At 40.9% G+C, this 19,609-nt stretch overlaps 1 protein-coding gene across 5 annotated transcripts in view; it reads left to right on the top strand.

Moving 5' to 3' along the window:
- Nucleotides 1-1,273: 1,273 nt before the first annotated feature.
- impg1b (interphotoreceptor matrix proteoglycan 1b) overlaps nt 1,274-19,609 on the top strand; it is a 27,641-nt gene continuing 9,305 nt past the window's right edge. For 2 of the 5 annotated variants that reach the window (XR_001310729.1, XM_014014715.1), the window contains exons 1-12: nt 1,275-1,936; nt 6,246-6,461; nt 7,180-7,346; nt 7,436-7,464; nt 9,619-9,653; nt 9,751-9,785; nt 9,886-10,035; nt 10,532-10,590; nt 10,797-10,999; nt 11,079-11,387; nt 14,668-15,278; nt 15,593-15,682. Coding sequence is in view for 4 of the 5 variants with exons in the window: in XM_014014715.1 (XP_013870169.1) it covers nt 1,870-1,936; nt 6,246-6,461; nt 7,180-7,346; nt 7,436-7,464; nt 9,619-9,653; nt 9,751-9,785; nt 9,886-10,035; nt 10,532-10,590; nt 10,797-10,999; nt 11,079-11,387; nt 14,668-15,278; nt 15,593-15,682 (1,971 nt within the window). In the remaining variant the exon portion in view is untranslated. Of the gene's footprint in view, nt 1,937-6,245; nt 6,462-7,179; nt 7,347-7,435; nt 7,465-9,618; nt 9,654-9,750; nt 9,786-9,885; nt 10,036-10,531; nt 10,591-10,796; nt 11,000-11,078; nt 11,388-14,667; nt 15,279-15,592; nt 15,683-19,609 lie in introns of all 5 variants that reach the window. The other 3 variants (XM_014014698.1, XM_014014691.1, XM_014014706.1) reach the window with 3 other exon arrangements.

Genomic DNA, 19,609 nt, shown 5'->3' with positions numbered 1-19,609 from the left:
ACACTAAAAACGTAAGGTTTCATTAAATAACAAATATATGCTGCGTTTAGACCAAATTGTTTTATGTTTTTGGTGAAGCAGAATGAGAAATCAACAGACATGAAATCAAATCAGCTCTTAAAACTGCAGATTCTTTGATTTGTCTCTGTGGTGGCACACAGGTGTTTCATTTTTGATGCAAAYTCTGGGAATTACCCTGATCCTGACCATGATCCTGATGAAACAGAAGCATTTAATCTAAAACTTTATGCATTTCTGATCTTAAAGAAGGAACATTTATAAGGTCATTGTGGTTTATGAGTCAAACTGACAGATAAAAGGTAGCGATGAATTGTGATGGAATATTTTAAAGCAGTGTTTCCCAAAGTTGGGGTCGGGACCCAAAGTGGGGTCCTGAAATATCAAGGTGGGGTCCTGAAAATATTTTCTGAATTAATTACATTTTTGCCTTAGTTGTTTCAAAGGGGTGAGGTTAGTGTATTTAAAATGGATTCATGTAGTATAAAAATATTGTTACTATGCCCATGTTTAGTTAACAAATGTTTATCATCCAAAAATAGTTGGGGGCACAGGTCTCTGCTGCTGTTATTTTGTGGTTCAAAAGCTGAAAAGTTTGGGAACCACTGCACTTTGGTTCCCAACGTTGGGCTTGGGACCCAATTATGGGTCACGAAGCACCTTGGATAATCTCCAGAAATCAATTTAAAGGGTAACAAAATAATTGCTAATGTAATATTTTCCCTGTACCTATTACAAAAACACACAAAAAAGTATAAATAAGTATTTGTATTTGTGTACAAGCTGTTTAGATTGTCAAAAAGCCTGTGTTTTTAGGGTTATTAACAAAGTTCGTGTACTCAGACCAGTAATATTTGGGGTCACAAGTTTTTGCCATGAATATTTTGTGGGTCAGAAGATAAAAAGTTTGGGAACCACTGCTTTAAAGCATACAAGCGATTTACAAAGAGAGAGACAAGTTCACAAAAGTAAAGGTAAACGAGGCCTAAAACTGAACCCACAGCAACGGAACAATGATCTTCAGCTGACAGTTCTGTAAATGATGTTTGAGGAAAAGTGCCAAACGTGTGTCTTGTTTGAAGTTTGAGCAAAGCATCAAAATCCCTGCAGACCTGCCAGGCGTTCAYACCTCACACTGCTGGGGAAAACTACAAATCCTTCCCTAAACAAACTCCTGTTTAACCAGAAACATTTTAAGTAAGTTGCTAATTACCGAACTAAACTGAACTCCTGACCTCACTTGATGACGAACAGTATTAATATATTTACTGGCACACAGAGTTAGCTGATCAACGGGAATAAAAAAAAAAAAAAGAYAKAAAGAACCAATGATCAAGCCTTTTCAGTTGTGAGGAAACTGGCAGATCCCCAACTTTGTTGACCGGACAGATGAGGGTCCAGAAGGTGACTAACAGGATGAGGCCACGTGGGCCTCGCTGGGATTACAAAGCAGCAAGAAGAGGGTAAAGAGATTAGACTCAAAACAGAGCCTGCTTTTTTAACCTCCTCTCTGTAGTCACACATAGAGAGCAGGAGACTCCAGGTCTGAGTTTCAATCCGGATCCCGAAGCCCTCACCTTGATCTGTCCACTGTCCACTGTCCATGCACCCATGCGGTCACCTCTCTTCAGCACAAGGATCCAACGACAAACAAGTGGGACAACCGAATCAGAGCACAACTGATAGGAGTGAGCCGGACGGCTGCGTTTGTCGCCTCGCCATCAGTGGAGACGCCTCAGCAAATTCTCCTAATGGACTTGAGCTAAGAAGATTCTGGATTTTATTGTTGTTTGCAACTTTCTCTTTACAAATGATTACTCTGGAGCTGAAAGGCACATAAATCAGCCCATCATGCTTTTAAAATCAGGAGTACTTCTCACTTTCTGTCTGTTCACTCTCCAAGCAAGTCAAATCAAAGGTGAGTGGGAGATTCAATGAACTTTAAATTGAGTTTATTTTATTATTATTATTATTATTATTTTTATTATTTTGTTTGTTCGTTTGTCTCCAAACAGCAGATTCAAGTCATGGTATTAAAAAAAAGTTCTCTTTACAAGTTCAGCTGTGTTTTTGTCAGTAAATTCCAAAAAAAAAAAAAAGAAAGCAAATAGCACATTTCTAAAATGCCAGCTCAGCCGCAGAGAGATGTTTGATTTTTACACGTCAAGCAAATGCCAAACAGCCAGCAATCGATTTTTAAGGTCGTGAACATTCACTGTAAATTAAACCGGCCATGACATATAAAATGTGGTCAGTCGGAGGGGAAAGGAACATATTTTTATTTTATTTATTTATTTTTTTAGCCGTGCTGATATTTGAGTGTGCGCCGTGTTGTTCAGTGAGATGTGTCCGGGGGAGCTCATTATCCTAAAGGAAACAAAAGCCATTCTGTTCTCAGTGTTGCAGGACGCTAATCTTTTCTGGCTTGTAATTCTCTTGTGAGCCCCCCCCCCCCCCCTTTTTTTTTTTTTGCTTTTGGCATTAATGCCCATTCCCCACCCCCCACCCCCACCCCCATGCCTGTGCATGTGTGTGACAGAGAGAGAGTGGCAAACCGTTCAAAAGCTCTGGTGGGACGCTWAAGTTATAAATCAGTTTCAGGATATAAATCGGATGAATTTGCACATTAGTCGCCACATTTCTTGGCAGCTTTTTGGTATATCAACAAGTAGACRAGCTGGGCTCACTGAGACAGTGGCACTGACAAAAAGACAGAACTGGAACATGCAGAGCTGAAGATGTTGAGGTTCTCCTTGGGAGTGTGGAGGATGGATAAGATTAGCAGCACGACGGCTCAGGGGTTAGCACTGATGCCTCACAGCAGGAAGGTCCTATTGGGTTCTGTTTGTTTCAAAAATAAGTAGAAGTAACATGTGCAGATGTTAGACATCAGCCAAAGACACATAGCAACAGCATAGACCAACAACATCTGCACATAGACCAACAACATCTGCACAACTTCTACTTATTTTTGAAATAAATGGAACCCCATAGATCCCGGGTTCAATCCCCAATTTGGGCTGGATGTCTTTCCGTGTGAAGTTTCCATGTTCTCTTTATGTATCCACGTTTTTTTTCTTGGGTACTCAAGTTTCCTCCCACAGACCAGAAACATGCTCGACAGGCTGCCTTCAGGCCCAGAAAGGGATCTGRGATCTCAATGGGATTTGCCTGATTAAATAAAGGTTAATAATAAGGAATGAGATCATCAGAGGTGCAGCGCAGGTCGAACCACTGGGAGATAAAGTTACAGAGGTCAGACTGAGACGTCTTGGACATGTTCGGAGGAGGGACAGTGGTTATACTGGCAGAAAGATGTTAGAGATGCAGCTGCCAGGAAGAAGACAACGAGGAGACGTGGACGCAGTTAGAGAGAACATGGAGTGAGGACAGAGTGGGATGGGGGAGACCCCTGWAGAGGAAACAGCTGAAAGAAGAAACTTTTTTTTTTGAAATGCTGAGGTTTTTCAGGTCGTCCTAATAATGATGGCAGCAGGAATACAGTGGATTTAAGAGTTTTTTTCTTACTTATACTTTCTTGRTATCTCTTTCCTTTGAATTTCTATCATGCTTTGCCATTAAAGTTGCAGTTTTCCTTGGGTTTAGGCATCAAGAAGCCTCTTAGTTCGATCTGAAACTAAACACAACTGGTTAGGAACTTTGGTTCATGTTGAAATACCCCACATTTACCTGCTGTGTAATGAATACTAGTTTCCAGTTTTGGTTCAGACAAGTTATTTATYTGTAACAGACCCAAAGCACCATCAGATCTATGATGACTTCTCAAGTATCTTACAGGAACAACACGTATTTAGGGCCACAACTGCAGCCATGGAAGAACAGATGATGGGTTTAAGAAACATGTAGAAACGTAACATATTTTTGACCAAACAAGTTGGAGATTTTGTTCTAATTAGAATTTGACAAACATTGATTAAGTTTCTTAGCATCTCAGACTAACATGTGGATGTGAGCTAATCTAAATGCAAAGGGACTGAGACCACCATCGTTTCATGCATATTTTAGAATATTGAACATATTTAAAATAATAGTTTGTATGTTGAATATCAAATACAAAAAAATAAACTGTGGTAAAAACAAAACAAAACAATTAATTATACAGAACGTGTTAATGTGAAAAAGTTAATAAATTCGTTTTTCTCATTTTTTGATTATGTTAGGTTTGGATTTTTTTTCTTTATTATAATAATCACAATCATCCCTTCTGGGTGGTACACAATTGTTTTCTACTGAAAATAAATCTTTATTTCTAGGTTCTGTGTCAAATGCTATTATTATAACACAGTAATTTAACTTTGGATGAAGTGTTTACATGCCATAGCAGGGACTTTTGTTAAAATAATCAAGACAGTGCAGCCAAAGATTTCTTCCACACACCCAAACATTCATGTTAGATTGGATGGTAACATTAAACTGTCTCTGAGTGTGGTTGTTTGTCTCCTTTGTTTTTAGAAGATGCTACACACAAGTTAAGGACTGGCCAAACTTTCAGAGCCCTATAATTGTCCACTTGTGAGGTTATTTTGGGACATAATGTTAGACCCTTAAAAAAGCTGGAGTGCTGCTCCAAAATCTGTTTGTCACTCTGCTGAAGAAATCTATTTCAGAAGAAAAGGCTCTTATTGTGATGCCAGCTGGCAAATCTTGTGGGACTTCTTAAGACATAAAGCTCAGATTTCTGATCCCCAAAACACASACCGGCGGTCACTGAACCCAAATAACAAACAGTACTTCCGGATTAGAAAAACAACAACAAGTGAGCAGAAATAATGTAATTACTGTGCTATTATAACAACATTTGATACAGAACAGAACATCCTCATTGACGTAAAAAAAAAAGCAGAAGTGAGGTAAACATCATCAAAAACGGACATGTTGAGAGTATAAACATGTTTTGTCAGGTTGCGTGTAGATTTGACCCAGGGAGCAGGCAAAACTCAGGAATAAAAAAAACCCTAAATATTTATTTACAAAATCAAAATGCTGATGGGGCAGCAGAAAACTCATTTTAAGACACTGAGGTGCATGGAGGACCYACCAGACAGGACACACGATGAACTGACAGGAAGTGAAGACAAGACAGAATACTGTATATCTGAGGAAACAAGGAGTTGATAGAGAACACCTGGGAAGAGACATGAGGATCAGGTGTGCATGGGAGGAGCTAAGGAGCAACACTGAGGAGAACATTGAAAATAGACACATCACAAGGGGAGACCAAAACAGAAATACAGTATGGTGTTCTAGATTAACATCATACTTGGTAAAATAAAAACCTCCTCAGCTACAACCGCATGAAATTATTTTCCAGTATATGTAACATCAACTGACTTGTTGCCATTTATGTGCTTGCTGTATTTGATTAACTGTAACGGCCATCTTGGATCAAGTCAACTCCAAATGTTAATCAGTTGTAGAGAAACGTCCAGTGGTTAGTTTCTGAGAGTTTTACTTAAAATCATTCACTGGTTTTGAATAATTTCACTAACAGACAATTAGTGTTGACTCCAGTTAATGTAAAGGTTTAGAAAAAAAACTCACGCATTTTCTTAAGTGTTTTAGAGTACGTTGTGAATGACTCTCAGCTACTACCATGCTAAATTATAGCGCATTATTTGTAAAWTTTTTTTTAGCTCATTATTTGTAAAAAAAAAKKAACAAAAAAACCCACAATTTCTTGTTTGCTAAGGTTGATTAGCTGTGGCGGCCATTTTTCATTATTTAGATGTTTCTGGAATTTTCAACAAAATCTATCCAGGGGTTTATGAAATATTTTGCTAACAGACAAACACATAATTCCCTGCCTTTCATGGCTGCAGGTGATGAGAAATAGCTAATTTACAACGAAACAAAATCTAATGCTCCATAAAGTGAGTTTTTATGAGCGATGGAAGGAATGCTTGCGAACCTGTTCAGGCTACAGATGAGGGAGAAACGAATGACAGTTTAACAGAAAACAATTTCCCAAATTTATGCACAGTGTGTCCCTAACTACAGATCATTTAGTGCACGCTGTGCAAATCTGGCTTTGTGTTCGGCTGGTAATTATCCCCATCATCCATAAAAACAACGCTGACACGAACACGACAGCACACAAAAAAAATACCAATAAGAGAGAGTCTTTAATCAGTGGATGTGTTTGTTAAAATGTCCCAACTTAAATCTTTATTATTTTTTTTAAATTTCATTTTATTTCACGCTTATAGATCTTCACAGCTACGGTTTTTCTGGACTCAGGGATGTAAAGTACAGACACTTTCTGGAGGCGTCCCGTCCCGTCGGACATGGGACCAACGTGGGAGCGGAGCAGGATGGCCGTCGGGTCAAGAGGTCAACGCTTTTTTCTACGGGGGTCAAAGTGTGCCCCCAGGACACGGCGAAGGCAGTGATTGGCAGCCACCGAGCCTATTACAAACTCAGAGGTACACGCAGATTAAACATCCTTTCATGATTTCTGCACTTTTCAGATCTGCGTCTTTAAGTATTATTCTAAAACGCCTGTGTCATGCCCCTAAAGCTGTTTGAGATGGATAATTGTTACTCCTTTATGCTTAAATCACTTTGTCATCTTACAAAAGGTTTCTTATCCAAGTGATCCATGGAACATTTCCAAATGAGGCCGATTAAATTGGCGTATTGGAGGTAATAGCGTCGCTTCGGTAATGGCTTTTGTCAGAGAATTTAAATTTCCCACAGGCATCTGGATATTGGACAATCCGGCACTCATTTCACCCGGGGAGGCAGATGGAACGTGGGGGTTTTATTTGCTTTCATGCTTCTAATATTCCCCCGACCACCAAAAATTGTCATGAAATATATTGGCTGACATTTAGGAAACAAGTGGTTTTGTGCATCTCGCAATGAAAATATATTTTGAGCTAACACGCTAATGAGTGATTTTTATCAAATGCAGCAATTTAAATGTTCTCTGTGGGGGAGATAAAAAGCAATTATTGTCTCTGATTCATGGCAACATCTGTGACGATTTCTTCACACTTGTTTCCATCATTTATGCACTTTTATATTATTTTAAAACAACCAACCCTGTTTATGACAGGAAAAAAACTGCTAAAGAAAATGAATGAATGAACGAATGAAGGAATTTTTGAAACAACCTTTTTTCCTATCATTTATCCTCAGTTTGTCAGGAGGCCATCTGGGAAGCATTTCGGATCTTTCTGGACAGAGTCCCGAACCCGGAGGAGTACAGGGCCTGGGTGTACACCTGCCAGCACCAGAACCTCTGCATGGATGACCTGGCCCAAAACTTCAGCAGCTCTCAGGAGCACCTGGACATGGTGGCCAGAGTGAGAGACATAAACTCCCATCAACAAATTCATGCCGTGTATACAGTAGTTTTTGGACATGTGATAAAATGTTGCTTCCCCCCCCCCAGGTAGTGGCAGAGAAGCCTGAAAGTGATGGGTAGGTGCTCATTTATCAGTAACATTTCTCATGAAGCAAAAACACTGATTTGGTTAAAACTCCCTGGCCAAARATTTCCTGCTGAATAACTTTTAGAGGGAGTCCCGTTTAAGATGGCTGCCATAGCTTTACACAACACAATACTAAACTCAGCCGATGTCACAGATATCAAGCTAATATTTGGTGTGGTAGTAGCTGAGAGTGATGCTTTGCTTTGCGGATGTTGATAGAGAAATACAAAGAATGTCAGAGGGAGCTGCATTGTGTTTTTATAGACTTAGAGAAAGCATATGACAGGGTTCCAAGAGAAGAGCTATGGTTCTGCATGAGGAAGTCTGGAGTAGCAGAGAAGTATGTGAGAGTGTTGCAGGACATGTATGAGAGAAGTAAGACTGTGGTGAGGTGTGCTGTYGGAGTGACAGAGGAGTTTAAGGTGGAAGTAGGACTCTACCAATGATCAGCTCTGAGTCCGTTCTTGTTTGCTGTGGTGATGGACAGATTGACAGATGAGGTTAGACAGGAATCCCCATGGACTATGATGTTTGCAGATGACATTGTGATCCAGAGCCGGCTCTTGGCATAGGTGAACTAGGCGGTCGCCTAGAGCACCATCTGCTGGAGGGGGTGCCGAACTGCAGAAGAAAAAAATGTAATAATTTGTAATCCCTGGTTGTAACTCTGCTCAGCGCCCCTTTCAATTAGCTTTGTCTTAAAAAACTATAATGAAGTGTTACAGGAAAAATAAACAACTCTACCCATAAAACACCACCCCCCCCAAATGCAGGAAACGCCCCCACCCGCTCTCTCATTTGATTGATGTTGCACTCGTCCTGCTCTGACACTTTGACAGGGGAGGGGCTAGTAGTGCCTCTCAGGTAGCAGTTCATGTTGACAAACTCAATAACAACAAGTCTGTATTTTGTTGTCCCATACATGTCAACCTCTTCGGACATTTACATGTATAAAACGCCTCAAAAAACTGCAAATTTTGCAAAAAATCCACACAACTCGCACCCGGGGGCGGAGTGGGGGGAGCAAATAAATCTAAGCTTACCATAGTACCTTACACTGTCAAACTTGTTTTTAGGGGGTTCAAATTGGGGTGGGTGGGACATAGTTTGGTGGTGGTGGTGGTGGTGGGGGGGGGGTGCGCTTCAACTCACCTAGGGCACCAAAATGGCTAGAGCCAGCACTGTTGTGATCTGTGGGGAGAGCAGAGAACAGGTGGAGGAAAATCTTGACAGATGGAAGTTTGCCCTGGAAAGGAGGGTGAATGAAGTTTAGCCGTAGCAAAACTGAATACATGTGTGTGAATGAGAGGGATCCAAATGGAGGCATGAGGTTACAGGGAACAGAGATAAAGAAGGTGAAGGATTTATTAAGGGTCAACAGTCCAGAGCAATGGCGAGTGTGGTAAGGAAGTGAAGAAACGTGTCCAAGCWGGTTGGAATGGGTGGAGAAACGTTTCAGGTGTGATGTGTGATAAAAGCGTATCAGCAAGAATGAAGGGGAAGGTGTGCAAGACGGCAGTGAGACCAGCAATTCTGTTTGGTTTAGAGAACAGTGGCAATGACAAAGAGACAGGAGGCAGAGCTGGAGGTTGCAGAGATGAAGATGTTGAGGTTCTCTTTGGGAGTGACYAGGATGGATAAGATCAGGAAAGAATGCATCAGAAGAACAGCCTATGTCAGTTGTGTTGGAGATAAAATCCCAGAAGCCAGACTGAGATGGTTTGGACATGTACAGACGATGGTGAATACGTAGGCAGAAGGATGCTGAGGATGGAACTGCCAGGCAGGAGACCTAKAGGAAGACCAAAGAGGAGATTTATGGATGGAGTGAAAGAGGACATGAAGGTGGTTGGTGTGAGAGAAGAAGATGCAGAAGATAGGGTTACTTGGAAACAGATGATTCYCTGTGGCGACCCCTAAAAGGGAAAAGCCGAAAGGAAAATAAGAKGTAGCTGAGAGTGATACTCAACACATATTCAAAGCCCTCATTGATCTGGAGCCACCTGTGTCTGTTAGCAAAATGTCTCCYGTCTGAACATGAGTATTTAAAAAAACCTCACAGATGCTTTAAAATCTTTAACAGTTCAGAATCATTTCTAAAGACTAGGCATTTAAAAATTAACAGTTTTCTCCKTTTTTCTAGTTTTGCAGCTGCCACTCAAAAGCCAGGCAGTGAATGTAAGTTCCAYTTTTGTTCAGTGAATTAAATGGTTTTAATAAATCAGCTTTARATTTTTACTGAACAGTTGTATTTATTTATTTATTTTAATCTCAGGCACCTGGATCCCGCCTGTGATTCCAACTGAAGGGGTACGAGAAGCATCAGAGCTGAAATGTTGTTTTACAAAATATTTGTTTAATTTTTCACTGCCAGCTAAAATCTGTTGTAATGTATTTTTTTGTTTGTCAGGTTAAAGAAGATCCCAACGTGATCAAAGAGAACTCTGAGGAGTACATCGTCGAGTTCAGCATCACCATCAGAGACCCGACGTACAGCGAGCTGCTCAGCGACCCCGCCGCGTCGCAGTATGATGACATCACCAAAGAGCTCAGGGGCAAGGTGAGCACAAACTGCTGCCAACACCGGCAGGAAACGGTTCTGCTCCTGCACCCGAACCTGTTCAGTCAGTTTCTGCCCCATGACTCTGCAGCTCAACTCAAGCCCTCCTTATTGAAGTGGAGGAGGACATTTGCAGGTTTCTTCAGGGATGTTCAGCTGAGTTTAGGCCAAAGTTCTTGTTTTCCTGGATCTTCTCAGCTTTGTGCTCAGAGTTAAGATGCATTTGTGGGGAAAACCTCTCAGCCAAGTTTTATTTAGCATATTAACCCTCACTAAAACCCTTTCACTAAAATAAAACACAACCCCACAGCATAATACTGCCACCGCCATGCTTCACTGCAACCACACTGCAGASGGGAGAAAAAATACCTTGTTTTTTTGTCCAAATGTAATACATAAAAAAATTAATAAAACAAAAAAATCAATGTAAATAAATACATATCTTACAAGTTCATGTATATTTTCAAATTCTAACCTTTTTTCCTTCCCTCCACAGATGCTGCACGTCTTTGAAAAAGTCCCAGGATTCAAAGAAATCCGTGTTCTGGGATTTCGGTGGGTTGAAAAGGTTTGAGCATGTAGGCTTCAGTCGAGCTTTGTGGTGACAGTTTCGGTGAGATAAAAAGAAAGAACCTCTGGAAACCATGTTGATTTAATTCACATCCCTCACCTCTTTTAGAGTAAACATCTCATGAGGTTTTTTTGTTTGATTGTTTTTTGCTGTGATGTATTTTTCTGACATGATTTTTGCTGCCGATCAGATCCGAYGACGTGTCCATGCGTTGCGCCGTGGTCTTTAACGGGGAAACGCAACTCAACGATGACCCTGAGGGGTTTGTGGAGGAGGTTGAGGCAGAAGCAAACCAGGACGTGAATGCTCCGAAACTGAAGCACATCATTGCGACGGCCTTAAAGCAGGAGCCGACTCTCCTGATGGACATACAGACCCTCAGCTTTGAGGCTGGTAAGCATAAAGTTACACGTCAATGCTAAAAGGGGAATTTTGAGGAAGTATTGGCGTTTTAAACCATTTTTTTTAACAGTAACCACAGTTTATCCAGTGGCAGGGCATGAAATGAGCCCTGCTGAGGAGGGTGCACCAGAGGGTGTCGACACCCCCACCCAAAGTTTATCCCCCACCGTGGCGGACATAAAAAACTGGCTGGAAGCTCCATTCACTGTCAAACCAGAAACGCACTCCTTCGTGCCTTTAAAGCCCAACACCCRCCCCGGGGCCYCCGCTGCCGAGACTCCTTTAATGGCAGCTGCAGAAGARGAGTCCACAAAAACAACAGAATCGGAGAAGGAAGAGGAGACAGCGATGGAGGAGATAACTGAACCCAGCGATGAAGGTGAGGTTGCATCTGAGGAGCAGCTGAGAGGGGTGGGGGTGGGGGGAGGGGGTGAAGCCCTGTAGGATGTCAAGGAGAGCCAAGTTTAAAAATTTAAAGCTTTATCGATTAATCAAACAGTAGACTGCGGTGTGGACTCCATTTAGAGCTACTGATGGATGGCAGGGAGGACATTTGGAAATGAGAACCTGAGCCACACTTATGTGGTTTCTGTGGCTTGATTGGGTTAATGGTGGGGCCGTGGACTGAGGAGGAGCTGCTGCAGGAGGAACTCAAGTAAAAATCAAAGAGAATTCCTGAATTGGGCACAAAAACATCAAAGAATTGAGATATACTAATACCTCAGTTCTGTTATCATTGCATTCGTACTTCATTATTTCAAAGACTCTACGGGGACTTCAAAAGTACTTCTAGATAGAGTTGTATTGGGAACTAGAAGTACTCAGAGAAGGCAAACCTCCGCCAAGGCCGATTTCCCCCATCCTGCAATAGAGTTAATGTGCAAAAGCAGAGATGGAAACACATTTGCCGAATAAATTCTGACGTAGCGAACATTTAAGCAGGCTGCACGGGATTTCTTCCCGATGGAGTSCAATGTGGAAAATAAAGTCAGACTTGTCACCCGATGTTATTCATCGTGAAATTGGTCTCGGATTAAGCTCCTAAGTTTTCATCAGTCACATTCCACAAAGTAAAACATCTGTTTTATCCCATTTTATGAGTTTCTAATGGTTTGACTGTCTTTAAAAACTGCTGCTTTCTGGTACAATCGCTCATGAAGCAAGTCTTTTTTTTGAAGCGAGTGATTGAAGCAAAATACAGCGTCTGAGCGCTCCAAGGAACTTCTTACCAATCACACAATAAAGTTCTTATATGGAGGGGTTACCTGGCATGGTGGATCAGCTCTTCCGGACAGTGCAGGTTCAGCTGGGCTGCAGCAGGACCCTCCTCCTGCTGTTGGTGTCTTCTGTTATTCTCGTAACATGAAGAGAATCGCATTTCTTTTTCCACGTCTCCAGACAGTAACATCGCCAGAAGTAGTTGATAACAGAATAATCACAACTTTCCTGATAGTAGACATCCTGGGATGTGTAATCCCAGTGAGTTTATGACTTGTACTTCCTGTTTCCTACAGGCATGTGTCTGACGTAATGATACTGTGTAGCCTGGCTGATTCGCTCGAATTAAAAGAAAAAAAATCCTGTATCCGCATTGTGATCGAGAACATCACCAAAATTTAATGGTGTGTTCCTTGGGTCAGTACCCACATGTGGTAAAAATGTCATGACAATCCGTCCACAAGTTTTTGAGTAATTTTGTCCACAGACAGAACAACAGACAGACATACGCGACCAAAAACATTACCTCCCCCCCCTTAGCGGAGGTAATAATTACAACTAAGTGATTACATTAATGATTTCCCATCCTTTTTAATATTGACTCAAACTATGAGTGCAACTGGATCTCGGAAATTCATTTTGCTCGACTGCAGGTGTCACATGAAACTCAATCCATAATCAGACATAGTTGCAGTGTGCAGAAGGAAAACTCATTTTACTCAGGAAATAGAAGTGGAAGCACAATTAGACTTGGTCTCATCTTGCACACTCTCACTGCCGAAGCCACGCTTCACGTTAAAACTTATTAACAAGCAGCAAACTGGCTGTTGGTGGAGTCATTACAAACTCATGCTGAGCRGAGAGGAGAAACTTGGTTAAACATGAAGAACTTAGTTTTTAGTTCAAGGGCTGCCAATAACAACTGCAAGACGTATTTAGTGTGAAAATAAAAATTTGTGTTGCACCAAGAGCAGTACTAATTTAATTAAATCATTTTAAGTACTCTAAAATAGACAAATGAGCATGCTACTTTTTGTAATTACCATACTATGGGAAATATTGATGGACATGAGCACATAGGTGTCAGGCTTATGTATATTTTAAATTTCCTAACCACATCCTTAAAGTGCAATAAATCACACATATTTCCATCTTTTTCACTGTTAGCTCAGACGATAAATAACATGTTAAATATGCAACAATCTTGTTTAACTTGTGCAAACACATTAAATTATGTCAATTTTTAAAAAAAGTTGTAGCATATGTGATGACTCCTGTCTTTCCTTGGGTTGATGTTAATCCCTAATGAGCCCCCATTTGTCATGACCCACCATGTGAGGTCATGACAAAAAGAGACATACCAATTTCAAAGCGGGTTTATGTGTGTTTTTATTGAAATAAGTAAAGTTTTAAGTAAAAAGAAAATGAACTAAATTAAAGAATTAAAAAAGTAAAAACCCAAAACAAGCCAAAGCAGAATAAAACCATATAACTGGACTGCCACACACACTTCACCTGAGCAACAAAAGACAGGAGTCGTCACACGTGAAGTTTTCAAGTGACATCTCATGCATGAAGTATTTCTGCAACAAAAATCTCTACAGCTCTGAATCATGATTGCATTAGCAGAGAATACCATACAAAAATTATTTTACAGTTAGAAATTGTTAGATTTTTGAGAGTGGAGGCTATTTTCTTTGTTTCAAGGTTGAGAGTTTGACCAAACCAGTTGCATCATGACTCAAGTTACTAATGCTTTATATCTTAATCTTACGATTATATTTTTAAATTCTTGTTTCTTTTAATTGGACTTCTGGCTCTTCTTGTGCTGTGGCTGTGATTTTAAACTTAAATGTAACTGTGCCAATATTTTAAATGGAAAGTGGGATCAGCTCTGGTAAAGAGAGCAAATGACTGGTTGTAGTGATGTACAGATCAATACTAAAATATCAATTCCACCGATACCAGAACTTTATGCTCTAGAATCAAGACAGAAATCAAAATATCAATACTTTGATACTTTAGTTATTTCAGATATTCTATATTAATAACAGGAACACAATGGAAAGTAACTAAATTGTTGAAATCTTCTATAAACCATGTACGGTTGTGGGAACTACTTTGCACTATTTTGTGTATTTGCACCAAGTATCCATATTGGAGCATCATCTTCATCAAACTTTATTTATAAAGTGCTTTAACACAAACCACAGCTGAAACAAAGTGCTGAACATCGATCAGTATTGTTGTTACCGACTGAGTTTTACTCTGTAAGGAAGGAAAGGAAATTGGTGYTATCAAACKACCCTAACTGCTTGCTCTGTAAAAATATCAAGAGTTTACCATGGTGGAGTGAACGTTAAAATAGATTAAATATAATATATCTYTAAATCTTTGTACACTTTAATCTCTAATATAATTTTTGTTCTGTTCTGCTTTAGAGCCTGAACTGTCTAACGCAGACAGCGGTGAACATCTAGAAGACTTCATTGTGGTGACATCAGGCCCCCGGTCTGATGAAGTGTCCACTGATGCACCATTTGAAGTTAACGTCAACCCTTTGGAATCTACGTCCCCCACAGTTCCACACAAACCTGTCATGGTCCCTTCAGTTTCCACCCCTTCCCCCGCCAAGGACTCGGCCCAGGGCGGTGAACCAGAAGCAGATGTGGCGCCTCTGCCGTCACCCGTGGACAGAAACCATGCTCCTGAAGATGGGTCTGATCTGAGCAGAGGGTACAGCGGAGTGACTCCCCTCACGGCGCAGGAAGCAGGGCCYAGTCAGAGCGAGACAGAGGCGGAGGTCACAGAGCCACTGGAGGAAGAGGAGAGCGGCAGCGGGTTCGCCTCGGAGTCTGATGAGCGCCCGTATGAATCCACAGCTGCGCCTTCCATGAGACAAGCCAGCACCCCTCTGATGGTGGCAGTGGACAGGAGCAAAGAGTTGGTGGTGTTCTTTAGCTTGAGGGTCACTAACATGATGTTTTCTGATGACCTGTTCAACAAGAGCTCACCTGAGTATAAGTCACTGGAGAATACCTTTCTTGAGCTGGTAGGTACACAAGCTTTCGTCTTAGATATCATGCTTCTCCACGTTTTATTCTCATACTTTCTGCTGTAACCTAAAGTTTGAAGGTTGGAATTTATTCTTTATTTTGCTGCAAGCCTTATCTTCACAGGATATTTTTTTCTTAATTATATGTAAATTATGATAAATGTGTATTTTTCAAAAAATACTTTTGTTTCTTTATAAAGTCTTACTCATTCAGGGTTAAATCAGCAGTATATTAAGGCTTTTTGTGTCAAAGGAGGCATTGCATCATCAGCGTAGAGAAAGCTCTGGTGAAATTGTTCTGTTTCACGTAGACACAGCACTCTGGGTCCAGAACCTCACCAAACCCTGGAGCATCCAGGAAATCTGGGCCTAGGAGACAAACAACGTTAGCTTCCATTCCGGTATTTTATGATCATTTTTTATTGTCTTTTTTTCCACGTTGGAACTACTCTGCCAAGACTCAGAGAGCARGCACCCTCGCTGTCTTTTCACTAACGTTTCCCAAATGCAGTATCTAAAACMCTGAAAGACTTTTCTATCACTTTAACATTTCTCAGCTTTGCTTTCGCTCTTACTTTATGCTGTGAACAGAAAAACTGATGCCTGGTCGTTTTGTTTTTAAATCGGATTTTGTCTTTGTGAATGTTGCCTTAATGTTTTGCAGTTTTGTTCTTCCATATGCTGTGAAGATTATATTCCACTATCAAGCAGCTTAGCCTCGATTTGTGCTGCTTATATGTGTTTTAGAACTCTTGCTTTTTTGGGTAAATATCTTAATGGACTCAATGTAGGCATGTGTTTTTGTATAACTGTTGTGCATTTGTTTGAAGACATGACACAACTACCCCCACCCAGCCAAAGTTATTAGGACAGGAAAGCAGGTTTTAGGGCAAACAAGTAAAATCCTTTTACAAAACTAAAAGTCTGTAACATTCAAACCTTTTTTCCTCGACTTGTTCACACACTGAGCATCCTCTTTTTGTTTTGCAGCACAATAGATCTGGTTTTTTTTTACCTGACGTAGAAAAGAAACTCATCTTTCAGGGCAACACACTGCAGCTTAAAGAATAAAAGGGAAAACGAATGTTATAAAAGGCAAGGAGAATAATTGGTTACCATTAATGTGGTATTTTCTTGTCACAAGCATAATAACACATAGATGATTGTGTAAGTACTCTAAATACTAGAGGGCTAAGGCAAAAATCCTGCACCCAAAGATTTAACTTGCAAACAGCTTAGGGAAATGAGAATTTGCTTTCTTGCTTGAACAACAGCTGGTTAGCTTAGCAAAACAGAAAGACATCAAGAAGCACTCTGACACATTGATACAGTTCAGCTATCAATTGATTTTTTTTCCCCATTCAGTTTATTGTGTCCGTCTGATGCATCCTGTGTTTCTGCCCAGTCTTGCTTCATTTTCCTTTGCAAACACRATCTTCTCGTCATGTGAGTGGAATCAATTGTTAGTCAGAAACACAGACAGAATGTCCCTGTGTGCGTGTGCTCAATGAGCTACATGACACTGACACTTTTATTCAAAGCGACTCTCGAATGAAGCGCAGTGCAGAGGAGTATYGAGTGGTTGTTGCACTAAATGAGTTGACAGGCTTTTAGCAGAGAGGAGTTTGAATATCATTTGAAAGAGATTAGAATGACTGAACAACACTGAGCTCTACTCAGATTTTTGCAGATGTTGATTACACCAGTGGGTGATTTATGTTTCTCACAAAGTTATCAGCTCCTCTGCTGTTTGATGCCAGCTTGTCTCACTTTGGTGAAAAGGTGTTTTTAGTAGCAGCAGACAGCTATTAGCACACCCATGTAGCAGTTAGGTTATAAGTGTCTTCCTCATGGATATGTCATGATGTAGGCACGGAGAGGAATCAAACCTGTGACTTACTGGTTTTGAATTCACTGCCCAACCGCTGCGCCACATCTGATGTTTCTGTTTTTTTGTGCTATGCTAACATAAATCTGTTGAAGTATATAAAGGTTAGCTTAGCAAGGAAGCAAAAATAATTCCCTTCCAAACTGTCCATCTATTCCTTTGTATTTTTTATTCATTCAGGCTGAATGGTTTGATTCATTTCAACTCACATGGCAGACAGGTGTGGACCAGATCTGGAGTCAAGCTGGCCCTGCTGGCTGACTGCTGGCATGGCAAATGGTTTGTCAACCAGATGTGAGTCAGGTCTGGCAGTAATYGCACTGTTTTTAAGATGGCTGCCACAAATGGCCCATTCGAGGTTTGGTTCGTATAGTGCTGACCATGCATGGAGCACATCTGGCGAACTGCATCTGGGCCACCAAAAATCTGTCATTCTTTGCGGGATCTGGGTTAAAACAATTTTGCTATGTGGGAGTTTTGTTCTATAATGTGCCTACAAAGCAAAACTTGGCACAGGTGGTCTTTTGGTGGCCCAAATGCAGTTCACCAGAGGTAGTCCATGCATGGGCCAGCATCACACAAACCAGACCCCATCCAGGCCACTTGTGGCATGCTGTCTTAAAAACAGTGCCACCATGCCAGCAGTGCCAGCTTGACACCAGGTCTGGCCCACACCTGTCTGCTATGTGGGTGGCCAGCACTGAAATTCCAACACAACAGACCAGTGGACCAGATCTGGTGTCAAGCTGGCACTGCTGGCATGGAAAGTGGATTGTCAACCAGATGTGGGCCCGGTCTGGCCCATGCATGGACCACCTGTTGCAAACAGTTTCTAGGCCACCAAAGGGCCATCATTTTTATGTGATATCTGGGCCAAGCATTGCTGCTCAGGTAATACGTGGGCCAGAACTGGGCCTGAACGTTTTTACTATATGAGAGCTTTGCTCTATGATATGACCGCATAGCAAAGCACTTGGCCCAGAAACTGTAAAGAATAATGGCCCTTTGATGGCCACAGAAGTGGTTTGCCACAGATGGTCCATGCATGGACCAGCACCACATAAACCAAACACAACCGAACCAGCTGTGGCATGCCATGTTAAAAACCATCATGCCATCATTGCCAGACCTGGCTCACATCTGGTAGACAAACCACTTGCAATGCCAYCCTGACACCARATCTGGCCCACATCTGTCTGTTATGTGGATGACCAGCATAGACAGTTATGTAACATTACATGTTTACAGTATTATGCAGTGTCCATTTTTCTTTTCTTTTTAAATGTTGTATGCAGTTTAGGGCCAATCAGGGCAGAGAGCAACATCTGTTACATTCAAACATTTGCATGCCTTAAAGGAAAACCTGCAYATTGAATAAATAAATGCACAAATGTAGGGTAGAATAATATGATCATAGGCTTAGTAAATACATTTGGAATGTCCTGCAGCTTTCTGTATTTTGTGTTGCTAAAACTGMGCTGGTTTGTGCAAGGTAAAGTGCTTGAATCACCGGAGCTTTGTCAACCTTAGTCATTGGTGTGTGACTTGAGGTAAGAAGCTTTGAGTAATTCTGGGCAGCTACCGCTCCACACACATCGAGCTAATAATGGTTTCAATCTTCTTACTCTGAAGTCAGACAAGTTTATGTGCAAATCTGCACGCATGTTGCAGTTCTCAATGGTTTACAGAATGTATATTTCCTGTACCGGAATGTACAAAAGGAAATGGAATAAAACGTTTCTTTCTTTTTTTGGTTTTTGAAACCTCTTTTGTTTCTTAAATTCCTTCTGAAAAGTCATGTTTTTGTAGCTCTTCTTCTTGATATAAGGGTTATATGATTTGCATTAGTGGCTCTCATTTAGGTGAATCAAATCTCTTCAAACTTGCTCCAGTTAGCGTGCATCACAGAAAGAAGCATCACTTGACATCCTTTTCATTTTTTCTTTCAAGTTTTGTAACCAGGTCGATGGATGGGGTTTTTATGTTCTTGCTTTGCTCACAAGTGTTTTGTGTTGGGTGTTACGTAAAGTCCTCATCCTGGAAATGAGCAGATAAATTGATTCAAACTGGATTATGTGGGTGCTGCAAGGCCAAGAGGAAGAGATGCCGGGGTTAGCCTAGTTTTTGTTAGTGTTTGGGGTCAGAAACGAGTTGGAAGATATACGTTGTCTTGCTGAACTTTTTAAAAGGGATTCCTGATTAGTTGTATAGACTTTATTTAATAAACATATACTTTAATTGTAAAACAATGACTGTAAAAATACTGAAGGATTTTCAGTTTTGATCATTTTAAAACTAAAAGTTTAAAAATATATTACAAGGATGGGGCCATTTTATTTACACGCAAAGCATTCTGGGTAAATGATAACATCAACTAGGGCTGTGTCCAAAACGACAGGCCGGGTCCTCCGTAGGACCCAGACTTCCCGGTCTCGGCGGG

Source organism: Austrofundulus limnaeus, unplaced genomic scaffold, assembly GCF_001266775.1.
Source record: "Austrofundulus limnaeus strain Quisiro unplaced genomic scaffold, Austrofundulus_limnaeus-1.0 Scaffold2, whole genome shotgun sequence".
Lineage (NCBI taxonomy): Eukaryota > Metazoa > Chordata > Actinopteri > Cyprinodontiformes > Rivulidae > Austrofundulus > Austrofundulus limnaeus.
This window is presented reverse-complemented; position numbering and strand designations above follow the sequence as displayed.